Source organism: Pseudophryne corroboree, chromosome 3 (genome assembly GCF_028390025.1).
Source record: "Pseudophryne corroboree isolate aPseCor3 chromosome 3, aPseCor3.hap2, whole genome shotgun sequence".
Taxonomy (NCBI): Eukaryota; Metazoa; Chordata; class Amphibia; order Anura; family Myobatrachidae; genus Pseudophryne; species Pseudophryne corroboree.
Genome location: NC_086446.1, coordinates 631,240,033 through 631,256,797, shown reverse-complemented (window position 1 = coordinate 631,256,797; position 16,765 = coordinate 631,240,033). Strand labels below are relative to the sequence as shown.

The window sequence follows — 16,765 nt, the reverse complement described above, 5'->3', positions numbered from 1 at the left end:
TGCGCATCTGTCTAAGTCACGCTGCGCATCTTTCTAAGTCACGCTGCGCATCTATCTAAGTCACGCTGCGCATCTAAGTCACACTGCACATCTATCTAAGTCACGCTACGCATCTAAGTCACTCTGCACATCTATCTAAGTCACGATGCGCATGTATCTAAGTCACGCTGCGCATGTATCTAAGTAACACTGCGCATGTATCTAAGTCACGCTGCGCATGTATCTAAATCACGCTGCGCATGTATCTAAATCACGCTGCACATGTATCTAAATCACGCTGCGCATCTATCTAAATCACGCTGCGCATCTATCTAAGTCACGCTGCACACCTATCTACGTCACGCCGCACACCTATCTAAGTCACGCTGCACATCTATCTAAGTCACGCTGCGCTTCTAAGTCACACTGTGCATCTAAGTCACGCTGCACATCTATCTAAGTCACGTTGCGCATCTATCTAAGTCAAGCTGCGCATCTTTCTAAATCACGTTGCGCATCTATCTAAGTCACGCTGCACATCTATCTAAGTCACGCTGCACATCTATCTAAGTCACGCTGCACATCTATCTAAGTCACGCTGCACATCTATCTAAGTCACGCTGCACACCTAAGTCACGCTGCACACCTAAGTCACGCTGCACATCTAAGTCACGCTGCACATCTAAGTCACGCTGCACAACTATCTAAGTCACGCTGCAAATCTATCTAAGTCACGTTGCACATCTATCTAAGTCACGCTGCACACCTAAGTCACGCTGCACACCTAAGTCACGCTGCACATGTATCTAAGTCACGCTGCGCATGTATCTAAGTCACACTGCGCATCTATCTAAGTCACACTGCACATCTATCTAAGTCACGCTGCGCATCTATCTAAGTCACGCTGCACATCTATCTAAGTCACGCAGCACATCTATCTAAGTCACGCAGCACATCTATCTAAGTCACGCAGCACATCTATCTAAGTCACCCTGCGCATGTATCTAAGTCACGCTGCGCATGTATCTAAGTCACGCTGCGCATGTATCTTAGTCACGCTGCACATCTATCTAAGTTACACTGCACACCTATCTAAGTCACGCTGCACATCTATCTAAGTCACACTGCACACCTATCTAAGTAACACTGCACATCTATCTAAGTCACGCTGCACATCTATCTAAGTCACGCTGCGCATCTATCTAAGTCACGCTGCGCATCTAAGTCACGCTGCGCATATATCTAAGTCACGCTGCACATCTATCTAAGTCACGCTACACATCCATCTAAGTCACGCTGCGCATGTATCTAAGTCACGCTGCGCATGTATCTAAGTCACGCTGCGCTTGTATCTAAGTAACACTGCGCATGTATCTAAGTCACGCTGCGCATGTATCTAAATCACGCTGCGCATGTATCTAAATCACGCTGCACATGTATCTAAGTCACGCTGCACATCTATCTAAGTCACGCTGCACATCTTTCTAAGTCACGCTGCGCATGTATCTAAGTCACGCTGCGCATGTATCTAAGTCACGCTGCGCATGTATCTAAGTCACGCTGCGCATGTATCTAAGTAACACTGCGCGTGTATCTAAGTAACACTGCGCGTGTATCTAAGTCACGCTGCGCATGTATCTAAATCACGCTGCGCATCTATCTAAGTCACGCAGCACATCTATCTAAGTCACGCTGCACATCTATCTAAGTCACGCTGCGCATCTATCTAAGTCACGCTGCACATCTATCTAAGTCACGCTGCGCATCTATCTAAGTCACGCTGCGCATCTATCTAAGTCACGCTGCGCATCTATCTAAGTCACGCTGCACATTTATCTAAGTCACGCTGCGCATCTAAGTAACACTGCGCATGAATCTAAGTCACGCTGCGCATGTATCTAAATCACGCTGCGCATGTATCTAAATCACGCTGCACATCTATCTATGTCACACTGCGCATGTATCTATGTCACGCTGCACATGTATCTATGTCACGCTGCACATGTATCTAAGTCACGCTGCGCATCTATCTAAGTCACGCTGCACATCTAAGTCACGCTGCACATGTATCTAAGTCACGCTGCACATCTATCTAAGTCACACTGCACATCTATCTAAGTCACGCTGCACATCTATCTAAGTCACGCTGCACATCCATCTAAGTCACGCAGCACATCTATCTAAGTGACGCTGCGTATGTATCTAAGTCACGCTGCGCATGTATCTAAGTCACGCTGCGCATGTATCTAAGTCACGCTGCGCATGTATCTAAGTCACGCTGCACATCTATCTAAGTCACGCTGCGCATCTATCTAAGTCACACTGCACATCTATCTAAGTCACGCTGCGCATGTATCTAAGTCATGCTGCACATGTATCTAAGTCACACTGCACATCTATCTAAGTTACACTGCACACCTATCTATGTCACGCAGCACATCTATCTAAGTCACGCTGCATATCTATCTAAGTTACGCTGTGTATCTATCTAAGTCACGCTGCACACCTATCTAAGTCACGCTGCACACCTATCTAAGTCACGCTGCACACCTGTCTAAGTCACGCTGCGCATGTATCTAAGTCGCATATGCCGCGATGGTCTTGTAGCGGCGGTCGCAGTGAGGATTTATTAGCAAAGTGAGTGACAGTCAGTGAGCACTTGTGGGAAGTCATGAGGGAGTGGCGGCTAAAACGCAGGTGTAGTGACCAGTTTCTGGGATGTGTTACAGTTTCAGACTGAAATCTTATATACAGTAAGCATGGCTCTGGTGTTTTACTTCCAGCTGCCCTGCTGCGCAGCCATAGGAATACTCAGAAAATAGATGTTGGACAGATGTGCATCCGATGGTTGGTCATGTCTACATATAGAGATGCCTCCAGTGGGCGTCACCAATACATATCCCGGTGGGTGTGACATAGCATATTTTCACTTATCCGCTGCATACAAAATCACATTGCCTACATCTCATGAAGACCTTAATCTGGTTCTCGGACAGTTATGAAGGGGCTCAGAAGCCGGTGAACACCCAAGATGCGTATAGGCGAATATATGCACTGACTTTTATGCACACAAAATGCAATGTCTATGTCTGAAAAGTTACAGCTGGCAAATGTTTAACAGTTACCAGGTTAGACAATTCAGGCTATATAACCATCCTGGGGCATATATCTCTGCACACTCTGCCCAGGATTTCACATCTGGTTAGCAAGCGACCGCACAAACAGTATTAGTAGATTATAGTTATCGATCAACCAGAATTTGGACAAAGAACTCTTTGGAGCCGGTTTGGTCTAAACAACCAGCAGCTTTATAGACAGATTAATAGTTTTCTGTCATTACACAATGTTAGACTTTCTTCTTTGAGACCTGTGAATTATTCTTGTACCCTGTATCACATTCAGGTCTCCCATGCGCTTCTCATTTTAAAGGGTCAAACATAGTACAATATTTATGTTTCATTTCCATGTTAAAAGTCTTTCCCCATCCAGACTGCACTGTTTGGTTTACCTGATATTCTTCAAAAGTAGTAATGTAGTGTGTGTATACATTACTCAGCCCTGAAATAACCACATCAATATTATGTGTGTCAGACGGATCCAGTTCCTATGAAAACAAGGCAGATGGTAAGTGAGCAGATTCATTTATAATGAACTCTAAGAAATATTACACGGTGTTGTAATCACTTCAACCAGTGTTTAGCCAACTATATTAATGAAAAACTTGAGAATGCCTTGAATAAATGACAAGGGGCCTAATTGAGACCTGAACACAGCCAAACGTCTGTACTCAGCGGTTGCATTTGGGTGGTCTGCGCACGTGCACTGGCCGCAGTGCGCATGCACAACCTTACACATTGCGGCCACATCCAGGAAGGATGCGGCTGCAGTGTGATTGACGGCGTCAGCCGTCAGAGGGGGTGTAGTTATGGCATTGGGGGGCATTCAAACAGGGGTGGCCGGTACCGTTTTCGGGGTGGATGATGTCAAACGCAGACGCTCTGAGAAAAAAATAGCAGCCAGGCTGCGCTGCCAGGGGTCAACCTTAGTTCCAATGCAGCCGCAATCTAATTGCGGACGCATCGGTAGGCGGCCTCACACATGCTGGGTGGCCCCCAGCATGTGAAGGGATGAACGCAGACCTGGCTGCATAACTCCCAATATGTTTAGCCTGATGGGGTGATCTGATCGCTGCTGTGTGTTTTCGGGTACTAACTGCGCATGCGTATGCACCGCAATGCACACACGCGTCGGATAGCAACAAAGGGCATTGCTGGTCAGCGACGGGATGGTGTGAAAAATCCATTTGCATGGGTGTTCGCAAGGTGATTGACAAGAGGAAGCCATTAGTGGGTTGCAACTGACCGTTTACTGGGAGTGTCTGGAAAAAAATGCCGGCGTGCCCAAGCGTTTTCAGGGAGGGTGTCTAACGTCAGCTCCAGCCCCAATCAGCCGGATATGATCGCACTGTAGGATCCTGGGTCCTGGGCTGCGCAGAGACTGCACAAAGTGGATTTTAGCAGCTCGGCATACACATAGGATCGCACACTTGCACTGCAAATATACACTCCCCCTGGAGTCAGCAACTATCTGAACGCAGGACAGCAAAATTAGCAGCACAGCGATCAGGTCTGAATCACCCTCTTAGTATACATACTTTTCACTATAAAAGAAACCTCACAGGCAAAAATGCAACAATAACAGTTAATAGAGAAAGAGCTTGTGCAATATACCTCCAACCATTTTAAAAATGATCAATCATACAGCAGATAACCAGTATGACAGGTAGGGTTGCTGGGCCAGTCACAAACACATGTACAGAATACAGTCCTCATGGCTACCTTGCAGCTGTAGGAATCAGGGACGTGCGGTGAGGTAAATTTCTCAGGTGGCACTGCTTAGTACCAGAGCCAGATCTACACACAATGGGGGTAATTCCAAGATGATCGCAGCAGGAAATTTTTTAGCAGTTGGGCAAAACCATGTGCACTGCAGGGGGGGGCAGATATAACATGTGCAGAAAGAGTTAGATTTGGGTGGGTTATTTTGTTTCTGTGCAGGGTAAATACTGGCTGCTTTATTTTTACACTGCAAATTAGATTGCAGATTGAACACACCACACCCAAATCTAACTCTCTCTGCACATGTTATATCTGCCTCCCCTGCAGTGCACATGGTTTTGCCCAGTTGCTAACAGAATTCCTGCTGCGATCAACTTGGAATTACCCCCAATATATGAGCCAAATGGTTCATGTGTGCATTATACACAGGTGCAGCAGTATAAAGTCCTGGAAATTTGGTGGGGTTTGATCAGAGATGGGTGGAAAAGATAAGCAGGTGAGCCATAGACGTTTTACTCCAGAGATTTGACTATAACAATGATTAAAATAATGCAAAGAAGATATTTTAACATGATCTTTGTATTTTTCATATACTTTATACAGTCAGAACTCTGGCAGAAATGTTAGTATGACAGGAAAGGCTCTGCCGCACCTGCCTCACCCTATGGCACGTCACTGGTAGGAATGCAGTGGGTACAATGGATCACGCCTCTCAGTGCCGTAACTAGACATTTTAGCGCTGTGTGCAAGAAACGGCATCGGCGCCCCCCCCCCTCCCTATTTAATATAGGGCCAGTGCGCACCAAAAATATAGGGGCATGGCTTCATTAGGAAGGGGTGTGGCCACAAAATAATATCAATTCATATTATACTGCACAGTAGTCTCCATTATTCAAATTACGCTGCACAGTAGTGCCACTACACCAGGTAGAGACCCTTTTACACATTACGGCAGGCAGAGTCCCGCATGTCCCAGTCGCACACAGGGCACGCATGTCCCAGTCGCACAGGGCACGCATGTCCCAGTCGCACAGGGCACGCATGTCCCAGTCGCACAGGGCACGCATGTCCCAGTCGCACAGCGCACCCATCACAGTCGCACAGCGCACGCGTCCCAGTCGCACCCGTCACATTTGGATAGCACAAGTGTCTTGGTTCTTAGCGTTCAGAGGAACAAAACAGGGTTGGAGTAGCAGGACAGGATACAGATGAGTGTACCTTGCAGTGCCCGGTATATCAGGACACCTGCTGTAGCCGCTTTGCTGTGGGTGTGCATGGTGCTGCCGGCGACAGACAGCCTGGAATCTAGCAGGAAGCAAGATCATGTGACCGCCTGGGTACGAGTGCCCAGTGCGAGGCTTGGAACGCACAGCCAGGAAGTCAGTTGGAAAGCACAGGCTAAGAGCGCCGCTGTGTTTCCCATTACGGTAGCGTCTAGTTACCAGACACAACCTTCCCATCACACTGGTGGCTTCCGGCTGCCGGCGGCATTGAGCGCATCCCCATTGTAGTCACAATAGGGATGTAGACAGTTACGTCTTCAGGGCGACTGCGCTGTGTGCCAGGCACCCCTGGCACACACGCAGTTACGGCCCTGCTCCTCGCTACTGAGTGTTCAAACTTAAATACAGCTCCCAGCAGCAAGGGCTGCTGAACCAACAGTGTAGTGCAGTGAGGTGTCGGACTGTCCGGCACCAGTAACAGATCTCCCTTAGCCCTGTTTAGTAAACTACCTAAGCACTGTAACTTATTATAAATGCTGCCGGGTCAGAGTGTGTTCAGTTCACCCGGCAGGCAGCATTTACTAAAGCCCTCCTCCCTCCCGCGGCACCCTCTGACATGCGTGCAGTCACTCTCCAGCCCAGCTTGGAAATGAATGAGAGGAGCTGAGCGGCACACAGGCAGACGGTGAGCAGTTAGTGTCAGTGATGGAGCCGGACACCACATACCCTCCCGCAGCAGCAGCAGCCCACACACAATCTCACAGCTGCCGTGTGGGAATGGGATGCAGGAGTAGCGTGGGTAAGCCAGCAGCACAGACAAGCCAGGGAGTGGGTGGACCGAATGGGAGGGGGGACCGGGCAGGATGCAGAACAAGCCGGGGGAGTGTACAGACAGCTACAGCTTTGCTGCCATGTGTAATGGCAGCGCAGCATTATGCCCAACTGAGAAGTAGCCGGGCGCTGCCGCTTAGACTTACTAGTGCGGTGCGGCCCTGCGGGTGTTGCCGGCGGTTCTGCGCCCACAGTGCTTATGCGCTGTGTGCCAGGCACCGCCGGCACACACCTAGTTACGGCGCTGACACCTCTGGAGTAACTTCCAGGCTCCCACATGTACAGTTTGTGCTGGCCCAACAAACACAATCCACTGGTTTTCCATAATGGGGGGAATTCAATTGTTTGAAAAGTCGGTTGGGTGTCTGTTTTTTCCTGTCTATTAGACACCCAAATGACTTTTCAAACAATTGAATACACCCCAATGAGTCTTGATCTTCTGCAGCTTCTCCGAGCATATGGACAGGACATCCATGCAAGAGTGACTGGTTACAATTAACAGACAGGATGTAATGGATGGTCATGCCGGGCTCAATCTACAGTAAACTGTAACTGTAATTAGTTGGGCTAAACATCATGATAACACTGATGGGTCGATGTTGATTAGACGTTGGTTTTTGAAAAATGAAACATGCAGTTACCTTTCTGACTGCTTCTCTTAACCTCCTTCCAGACATGGTCCTGATAAAACATGTAATTCAAATAAATTGAATCAGACAGATTTTGGCCAGTGTACTGCAAAGGGGAGATGGGGGTTACTACGTGTCCAGTTTTAGGATTATCCCTCACTGCAGTAGTGATGGTGATTGGGTAACAGACAAGAACACAGTGCAAACTTGAACTATTATTCTCTTTCACAAGTTGCTGATTTTCTATTGGAGCAATTACACAACAAAGCAGCACATTTTTTTCATGACCAGATAGCCACAGCCAGCAAGTGTTGTGGTTTCCCCAAGGGAAAGAAGAGACAAGTGGTTGTGCCCTGTAGTTACACTATCACCGGCACTATTGCTATTGTAACAGGTCCTACGCTTACACGGGAAACTGGAAGTGACAATAGAAAGAAGTGTTCAGTAATGCAATTAACAGTTCACAAAAAATATGTTGTTTATTTATATATTAGTTGGTCACATTTGCATACCAGTTGTTACAGCACATTTTCCCACAAGACAATCAGGAGAGAAAATAACCCTAATACAGTACCTAATGAAAACAGGGCAGATGGCTCATTATTGACTTCCGCCTTTGCATTTACTTGTCACTATATATAGTTACCCCTTTTCCACTAGCTCCTTAAAACACGGTCCTTAAAGCTCCTTAAATGCGCTGGGGCGCGCATTTACCCGTGTTTTTCCCTAGTGGAAACGGGTCCCCCGGCAAATTCCCGGATCAAGTGATCCGGGAATCCTACCCTGGTAGCTAGCCGGGTTGAACACGTGTTCAACCCGGCTAGCTGTCTAGTGTGAACGGGAGCCGCGTCGAGGTGACAGTGCATAGGGAAGGCGGCGCTGGGAGATCATGTGATCTCCCAGCGCCGCCCCTGCCGCGTCACTAGCGCGTCACCAACCCAGCAATTGCCGGGTTTGTGAGCGCTGTCTGCAGGGGGCTGTAGCACGGGTCGCAGCCGTGTCAGGCGACACGGCTGCGACCCGTGCTACTCTAGTGGAAAAGGGGTGTGAGGTGAATTTGCAGTTTATGGGCTACTGCACCAATGCCTACATAATGGGTTACAGATTGTAATGTCTCTCTTCTAATGTCAGCACTGACGACATCGACCACTATAATGTAACCGTTTACAGCACCTTATTATTGGTTTAGAGTAGATACTCATGGATTGTAAACAAATGGATTGGTGTGTTCATGTAATTTAATATTGACTTTGTTATGTTGTTAGGCTTATTTATAATTTTAACGTATTTCAGAAACCTACGTTGTTAATTATGTGGCTCGGTATATGAAAATACTCAAATAAATAGTTGCGGCAGAGGCATGTCCCGCGGCAAGACATTTTAATCAGGTGACTAATTAAGTCTGCAGCAAGAACAGTGGGAATCTTTCAGCAGAATTCCTCAGTTGGGTAATTATAGAATTATAGGCAATTAATTATAGGTCCCGGTGCTTCTTAATCATCACTGTTAAAATGTCCAGAATATATACATGGATATATATGAGAAGGAAGATCAAAAATAACCATAGTCTACACTGTGGTAGAAGGGTAGGAGATTATAATGTGAATATACTGTATATACTCCCCTTGTCTAGGGTGCTAGTAGACGTTGGACAGGAATTGCACCAGTATCCTACAGTGGTTACAAATACAACTAGTTGGTACAGGTTGATGTGAGGATGTTTCTTCTGCTGCACAGGGACGGTGTACCGGGATACTTTTCTCTTCTGTAGGCTGCTAACTTTTTTATGTCTTCCCAGGGACAGTATTAGATGTTTAATGATTTCATATGTAAGATAGATAGATAAGGTTCCAAACATGATAAAGATCAAATTCCAGAATAGTTTTTGTCCTAATGGACTTGAATAGGTATATTACTCAACATTTCTCTAGTTGAACAGGCACTTTGGAAGTTTATTTGTATAACCTGATGTTCGTGAGGGGGAAGGGTGCGGGAGCATTACATCACTGCTGCTTTACACAGCAGAGCAGCAGGTGAATCCTAAATAGATGCCGTGTGCATGTGCACAGCATGTAAATAGTGCAGGGAAGTGAGCCTGGGTGCTGTCAGGCATCTTGGGGAGAGCTGGGCATACACCCATCCACCCAAGGCCACACCCTTTTTTCTGCGCCCAAACATCATGGTTTCAAGACAGCATATTTTGAGAGGTAAGAGGAAGTTGCAGGATGTTGGTCCAGGCTGTGATACACAGGTAAAGCAAAAATGAATCCAGCAGGTCTTGGTATATTGCAGGCAGGAGCACACTGGTATATGGAAAGGCTAAGCACCACAGTAGAGCACTAGCACAGAGCTGCAATTTTGTACAGGAATGATGAATACAGTCAAATTGTGATGAAAAGGTGGAGTCATCAGACAAAGCTACTGACTAGGAACTAGAGGCGAGGCAAGTTGTATTGGCAATGTGCTAGTGAACTTTGGGAACTTAAATAGGGTGCTTAGGGAACGGATTGGCTGTAGTAATCATGTGGAATAATGAAGTCCAGGATAGGAGCACAATGATCATATGAGCAAAGACAATATGGTGGCGCCCATGTCGCACTGTGTCTTAGAAAATGCTGTCACCCAGAATCCATGTTTGGAATGGCATGTGGACTCTAGACAGTGGGGATATGCCATGAGAAATAGTAACAGAACCTGGTGGGATAAGTGGGTTTGGAGAACCGCAGCGTAATATGTTTTAATATTTCCGTACATGTATTTATGTTTATAATTCACGCCTTAAGTGTTATTTAACTTCTATTTTTAGTTTACACTAGCTCACATGTATATTGAGAAAGGAATACTTTTGTGAATTGACCGTCAATGCAGTTCAGAGAATAGTAATGTCTATTGGTTACTAACGTAAACTCTCCTGGAACAGCGACTATCGCCAAAGATCCAATGGTGATCATCTGAATATCAATTATTGTTGGGTGCCATGGTAAAAGTCTAGTCATCTGCAAGAAATAAAAATATATTAAGAATTCACTAAGCATTAGAAAAAACAGAATATGTGCCCATATAAGCTGTGCATGCTACAATGTACCACAGGGCCGTAACTAGGTGTGTGCGAGTGGTGCCTTGAACACAGCGCAGAGCCCTTGGAAGCACACCATCACAGCCCTGTTTAGCAGATCAGTACCTTCAGTCGGACATTGCTGAAATTGCAGGCTCCGTTCTCAAAGGAGCACTGCGCTGTGCATACAACAGAGTTCATGCGGCACCATAACGTCACGCACTAAAGTGCCGGAGCGCCGAGGGCCAGCCGATGCATCCACATTGGGGCAGGGAGAGTGTGTTTACATGGAGGTGCATTTACATGGGGGCAGGGGGAGTGCCTTTACATAGCCACAGGGGGGTGTATTTACATGGGGATAGGAGGGGGGTGCATTTACAAGGGGGCAGGGGGTGCATTTACATGGGGCAGGGGGAGTGTATTTGCATGGCGACAGTGGGGTGCATTTACATGGGGACAGGAGGGGAGGTGAATTTACATGAGGGCAGGGGGGGTGCAGTTACATGGGGGCAGGGGGAGTGCATTTACATGGCGACCGGTGGGTGCATTAACACGGAGACGGGGGGATTTACATGGGGGCAGTGGGAATGCATTTACATGGGGACATGAGGGGAGTGCATTTACATGGGGGCAGGGGAAGTGCATTTACATGGGGGCAGGGGCAGTGCATTTACATGGTTACAGGAGACCGCATTTACATGGGGATAGGGGGCTGCATTTACATGGGGATTGGGGTGCATTTACATAGGGACAGGGAGGTGTATTTACATGGGGACAGGAGGGAGGAATTTACAGGGGGCAGGGGTAGTGCATTTACATTACATGGGGACGGGGGGCATATACATGGGGACAGGGGGGTACATTTACATGGGAAAAGGGGGCTGCAGTTACATGGGGACAGGTGGGGTGCATTTACAATGGTAAAGGATGGCTGCAGTTACATGGGGACATGTGGATGCAGTTACATGGGGACAGGATAATGCAGTTACATGGGGACAGGAGGCTGCAGTTACAGATGGCTGGAAAGAGGGGGCAGGAATCTGGCGTGATGGCAGGAGACAAGTGACAGGGTAGTAGCGGGAAAGACAAGACTGAAAAGATTGGGCAAGAGGCTGGAGGGGCAGGAGACTGAGGACACGGCGCAGGTGTTGACACAGAGTGTACGAGTCTTGTAAAACCTTAGTTATATGAGGATGACATTGGTTAGATTCCTACACAAACAGGTGTCTTCAGGACCAGGTGATCTCCTACATGACTAGTGACTGAAGACACCGTCTGCCCATGAAGGATCAGTTTCTTCAAAGGTTCCCCATTGCAGAGAAGCCACCATATAGGTAAGGTGTATTTTTATGTGCTACAAACAAAAAACAGTATAGATTTTTTTTTAAGGGGCCTCTACAGGGCGCTAGAATCGGCCCTGTCCACCCTCTATCATCAGTCGGCTCTGGAACCCATTACTGACTCTGCGGTATCCTATCTTGGGCTGGAGTGGGCAATACTGTCTGTATGAGGCAAGAAAGTTGAGGAAAGAAACAATGAGGCAAGTACATTGGGAGATGCTAAAACTACTGATGCTCTTAAAGAGAAGGAGAAAATGAAGAAGGGATAGAGTGAGGTAAAGAAGAGGGTGATGCTAATGAGGGAGGAAGTTGCAGTCAGGTAAAATGGGACTAGATGGGGAAAAAGGTAGCTAAAGAGGAAGTAAAAATATAGAGGCTGGTGTTGAGGGAGGAGAAAGCAATATAGTCACATAATGAGAGTAGTGAAGGGAATTAGATGGGTACAGTAAAGGAGTGTGTACATTACAGCAGATATTACTCAGTAGACAGACTACCTGCTCCCCAGCCATCATCACATAGGTACCTCTGTGTGTATATCTCCCATGCCCCCCTCTTTCTCCTCTCTCCCGCTCCAACCCCTCTCTATTTGTCTCCTTCCCACCACTCTCTCTCTCTCTCTCTCTCTCTCTCTCTCTCTCTGTCTCTCTACCTACCACCTTTCTTTCTTTCTCTCTCCCTCCCAACCCTATCTCTCTCTCTCTTTCCCTCTCTCTGGTGACTCTACCTGCTGGAATGTGTAATAGGTGACTCTGCTGCCATACTGTGTAAAAGGGGACTCTGCCTGCCGTACTGTGTAGAAGGGGACTCTGCCTGCCGTACTGTGTAAAAGGGGACTCTGCCTGCCAAACTGGTTAAAAGGGGATGCTGCCTGCCGTAATGTGTAAAAGGGGACTCTACCTTCCGTAATATGTAAAAGGAAGCTCACCTGCCATAATGCGTGATCGAGCTCTACGTGGAGTAATATATAAAAGGGGTCTACCTGTTTGTAAGTGGCGATACCGTGCAGCGTAATTTGAATAATGGAGACTACTGTGCAGCGTAATATGAATTGGTATTATTTTGTGGCCACGCCCCTTCCCCACAAAGCCTACGGCGCGCACAGACCCTATTTTAAATATGGCTGTGGGGAAGGGGGGGTGCCAATGCTGTTTCTTGCACGCAGCTCTAAAATGTCTAGTTACGGCACTGATGTGCCAGGCTTTATGACATAAAAGCTAACTCTGCCTGGTTTAGCCCCTGTTAGCCAGCCCCCCGGAGGTCACCTGGTCTATGCCAGAATACCTGCAGCTTGTTACATTTTGCCTGAGAGTCACAGTATCTGGCCTAGAACCTGATAAGGAGGAACTTACATGTCCAGGTATTAGGGTATATAGAAAGTACTGTATATGGAATCAAAAGTAGAGGGAATACCTCAGTCAAGGCTGAAGCTAACAAGCTGGGTAAGACTTGCTCATCCATCAAGAGATCAAGGTGATCTGCAAGGAAAATAGTACTTCTAATGGTACAAAGACTAGGTACAGATGTGTCCTCTTACATCTTTGCTCTGTGCACTACAAGTCGCGTTACACATAATGCCTGAGTGCAGAGTGACTCAGTAGCACCTCACATCTTTTTTGTGTTTTTTTCCACGACAATGCGTCTTACACGTAAAGTAATGTAATATGATGCACAAGCAACTGCTGCTGATTAAAATGATATGCAGCATGCCTGTATTGTGTGTGTGTGTGTGTGTGTGTGTGTGTGTGTGTGTGTGTGTGTGTGTGTGTGTGTGTGTGTGTGTTGTCTAAAAAAAGGGGGTCCGGTCTGAAGATCGACACTGTCTAGGTCGACAATGTTTAGGTCGACCACTATATGTCGACAGTCACTAGGTCAACAGGGTTGGAAGGTCGACATGTGCTAGGTCGACAGGTCAAAAGATCGACATGAGTTTTTTTGTTGTTGTTTGTTTTGAACTTTTTCATACTTAACGATCCACGTGGACTACGATTGGAACGGTAATCTGTGCCGAGCGAAGCAGTAGCGGAGCGAGGCACCTTGCCCGAAGCATGGCGAGCGAAGTGAGACATGCGAGGGGACACGGTGCACTAACTGGGGTTCCCGGTCCCTCTACGAAGAAAACAACACCAAAAAAAAGCAAAAACTCATGTCGACCTAGAAACCCTGTCGACCTAGTGATTGTCCACCTAAACATTGTCAACCTAGACACTGTCGATCTAATGATCCACACTCTTAAAAAAGAGTTACTCTTCCCGTCTCTAACCCAACAACTCTCCAACTGATACAGTGATCTTGTAAAATCTTCATTATACATTCAGGTAGAACAAGCTAGGTAAATAAAGTGAGATCTCGTCACCAGGGGTCCAGTGTTAAAGAGATATAAAAAGGATGGACTGTACATACCTCGCCTGTGTTCAGCAGTATGGGTTTAGGTTGATGACATTTTTTTGTTTCATTTGATGGAACTCCGAGAAGTTCATCTCTAATGGAATCCCAATATGGATCTCCCTCAGTCATTCCTGTTAACACAAGTGAAAATTTGTGACTGCTAACTTCTGACCTTCAGCCTTTAGTAGCATTGTCTTTAATTTCAGATGCTACTGTAACAAGATCTATGGACTCATAGCAATGGGAGTTCCTGCCAGTGTGCAGGACTAATGCAAAAAGCACTCTTTTGGGGGGCACTTTTTGTTAATTATTTGAAATATATAAGATTTATATAAAAAAAAACTTTTATTTGTATGCATTACAATTGGTCATAGATCTCACAAAAACACCTCAACCTGAATCTTGGACGTCTATGTCTCGGGTGAAGATGCAAGATTTATTACACTCCTATAAATCTCTGGTGTACTTTCATTCAGCAACAAATAATCGTTATGGTAGACTTACCATCGATAACTCTATTTCTCCTAAGTCCACAGGATAACATTGTGATATAAGGTAGCGAAAGCGGATTGGCACCAAACGATCAAAGCTTTCGGCCTCCCAGAATGCAACGGGCGCGTCATAGGCAAACGCAGGGGGGGGGGTTTCCGGTTGCCCAGAAACCCCCCTCCTCTTGGAAAGTGGCTCACATTATAACAAACAATAGCAATGGTATATAACACAATTACTAGAGCTGCCTCCATATTATGCAGTTTAAGGGACACCGCAGATCTGCTGCACATGCCCAGTGGTAGCAGCTTCTTCTAACAAGTTTGCAGTGTGAATGGATCCGAGTCATGGATCCGAGTTCTTAATCAATGCACAGGACTAGATAGTAGCTACCAGGAAGAAGAGACAGGAGCTTTACCATGAGGTGGGAAAATGTGTATTATTTATTTATTATGCTATGTTTAACCTTTTCCTGACCACTTTGATACTGCCTATACTATATACCATCTTTAGTGTTAAATATTAATACTGTATTCCATACAGTATCCAATGTATAAAAAGACAAATGTTTACATTAATGTCTAGGGTTGGTGTTACGTTCTTCGACTGCTCTCCCAGAATTCAGCGTTTGCTCCAACGTTATGCAGAGTGGGAGATTGTGGACTGGTGTTTGGAAAACCCCCTCGTGAAATCCTGCGTTTGCCACTGCGCATTCCTATATCCCCGCCTACTGGCTCAGGCAATTCAGTTGTTTTCCAAAGCTCAAGGCAGGAGAATCATAGAGAGCCCTAATCAAGAGAGAAGAACACACATGCACACCCTTCCGTACAAGAAGGAAGAGGGTAGTAAGTGAAAGGATCCTCAAATCAGGTGCATCAGGGTGGGATACCTGTGGATCCTGTGGACTTAGGAGAAATAGAGTTATCAACGGTAAGTCTACCATAATGATGATTTCTCCTGCAGGGTCCACAGGTTAACCACAGGATAACATTAGGATGTCTCAAAGCACTTTAGTATTGGGGACCCTCCTGATTGGACAGGAGAATCCTTTGCCCGAATTCAGCGTCCTGAGATGCAAAGGTATCACAGGCATAATGTCTAATGAATGTGTTAATGGAAGACAATGTGGCTGCCTTGCATTTCTGTTCTGCTGAAGCACCACGTTGTGCTGCCCATGACGGACCTACCTTACGAGTAGAGTGAGCAGAGACATTAACCGAAACAGGGAGATCAGCTTGAGAATATGCTTCTGAACTTGTCATTCGAAGCCACCTCACCAGTGTCTGCTTGTCAGCAGGCCATCCTCTCTTGTGAAATCCGTAGAGAATGAAGAGAGTGTCTGTTTTTCTGATGGCACTGGTAAGATCCACGTAGATCCTTAAAGCATGGACTACGTCCAACTATGCATCTTCCGCAGAAAGGTCCGGTCCATGGAAGGCCAGGACTACAATTTCTTCGTTAAAGTGGAATTTAGACACCACCTTAGGAAGATACCCAGATTTGGTTCTGAGAATCGCTCTATCCGGATAAAAAAAAAAATCAGAAAAGGAGGGCGACATAGCAATGCCCCTAAATCTGAAACTCTTCTAGCTGAAGCAATAGCCAGTAGAAAGAGAACTTTAGCTGTCAACCATTTAAAATCCGCTCGATTTAGTGGTTCAAATGGGGCAAATTGAAGGGCGTTTAGGACTAAACTTAAGTCCCAAGGCACTGTAGTAGGAACAAAAGGAGTTTAAATGTGCAGCATTCCCTGGAAAAAAGTGCGCACATCCTGTAGGTTAGCAATTTTCTTTTGGAACTATACAGTCAATTCTGACACTTGCACTCTCAAGGACGCCACCCTTAGACCTTTGTCCATTCCTAACTGAAGGGATGCCAGGACTCTGGAAACTCTGAAAGACCTAGGATCAAATTTCCGGTCACTGCACCACTGAATATAGTCTTGCCATATTCGGTGATAAATGCGAGCTGAGGAAGGTTTCCTTGCTCTGAGCAT

General features: G+C 46.4%; 1 protein-coding gene across 1 annotated transcript in view; it reads right to left on the bottom strand.

Moving 5' to 3' along the window:
• Nucleotides 1-16,765, bottom strand: part of LOC135057361 (putative neutral ceramidase C) — a 167,137-nt gene that overhangs the window by 35,941 nt on the left and 114,431 nt on the right. The window contains exons 14-17 of the mRNA XM_063963249.1: nt 14,296-14,411; nt 10,402-10,496; nt 7,513-7,552; nt 3,488-3,583 (exon numbers count right to left, since the gene is read on the bottom strand). Of these exons, the coding sequence (XP_063819319.1) occupies nt 3,488-3,583; nt 7,513-7,552; nt 10,402-10,496; nt 14,296-14,411 (347 nt within the window). The remainder of the gene's footprint in view (nt 1-3,487; nt 3,584-7,512; nt 7,553-10,401; nt 10,497-14,295; nt 14,412-16,765) is intronic.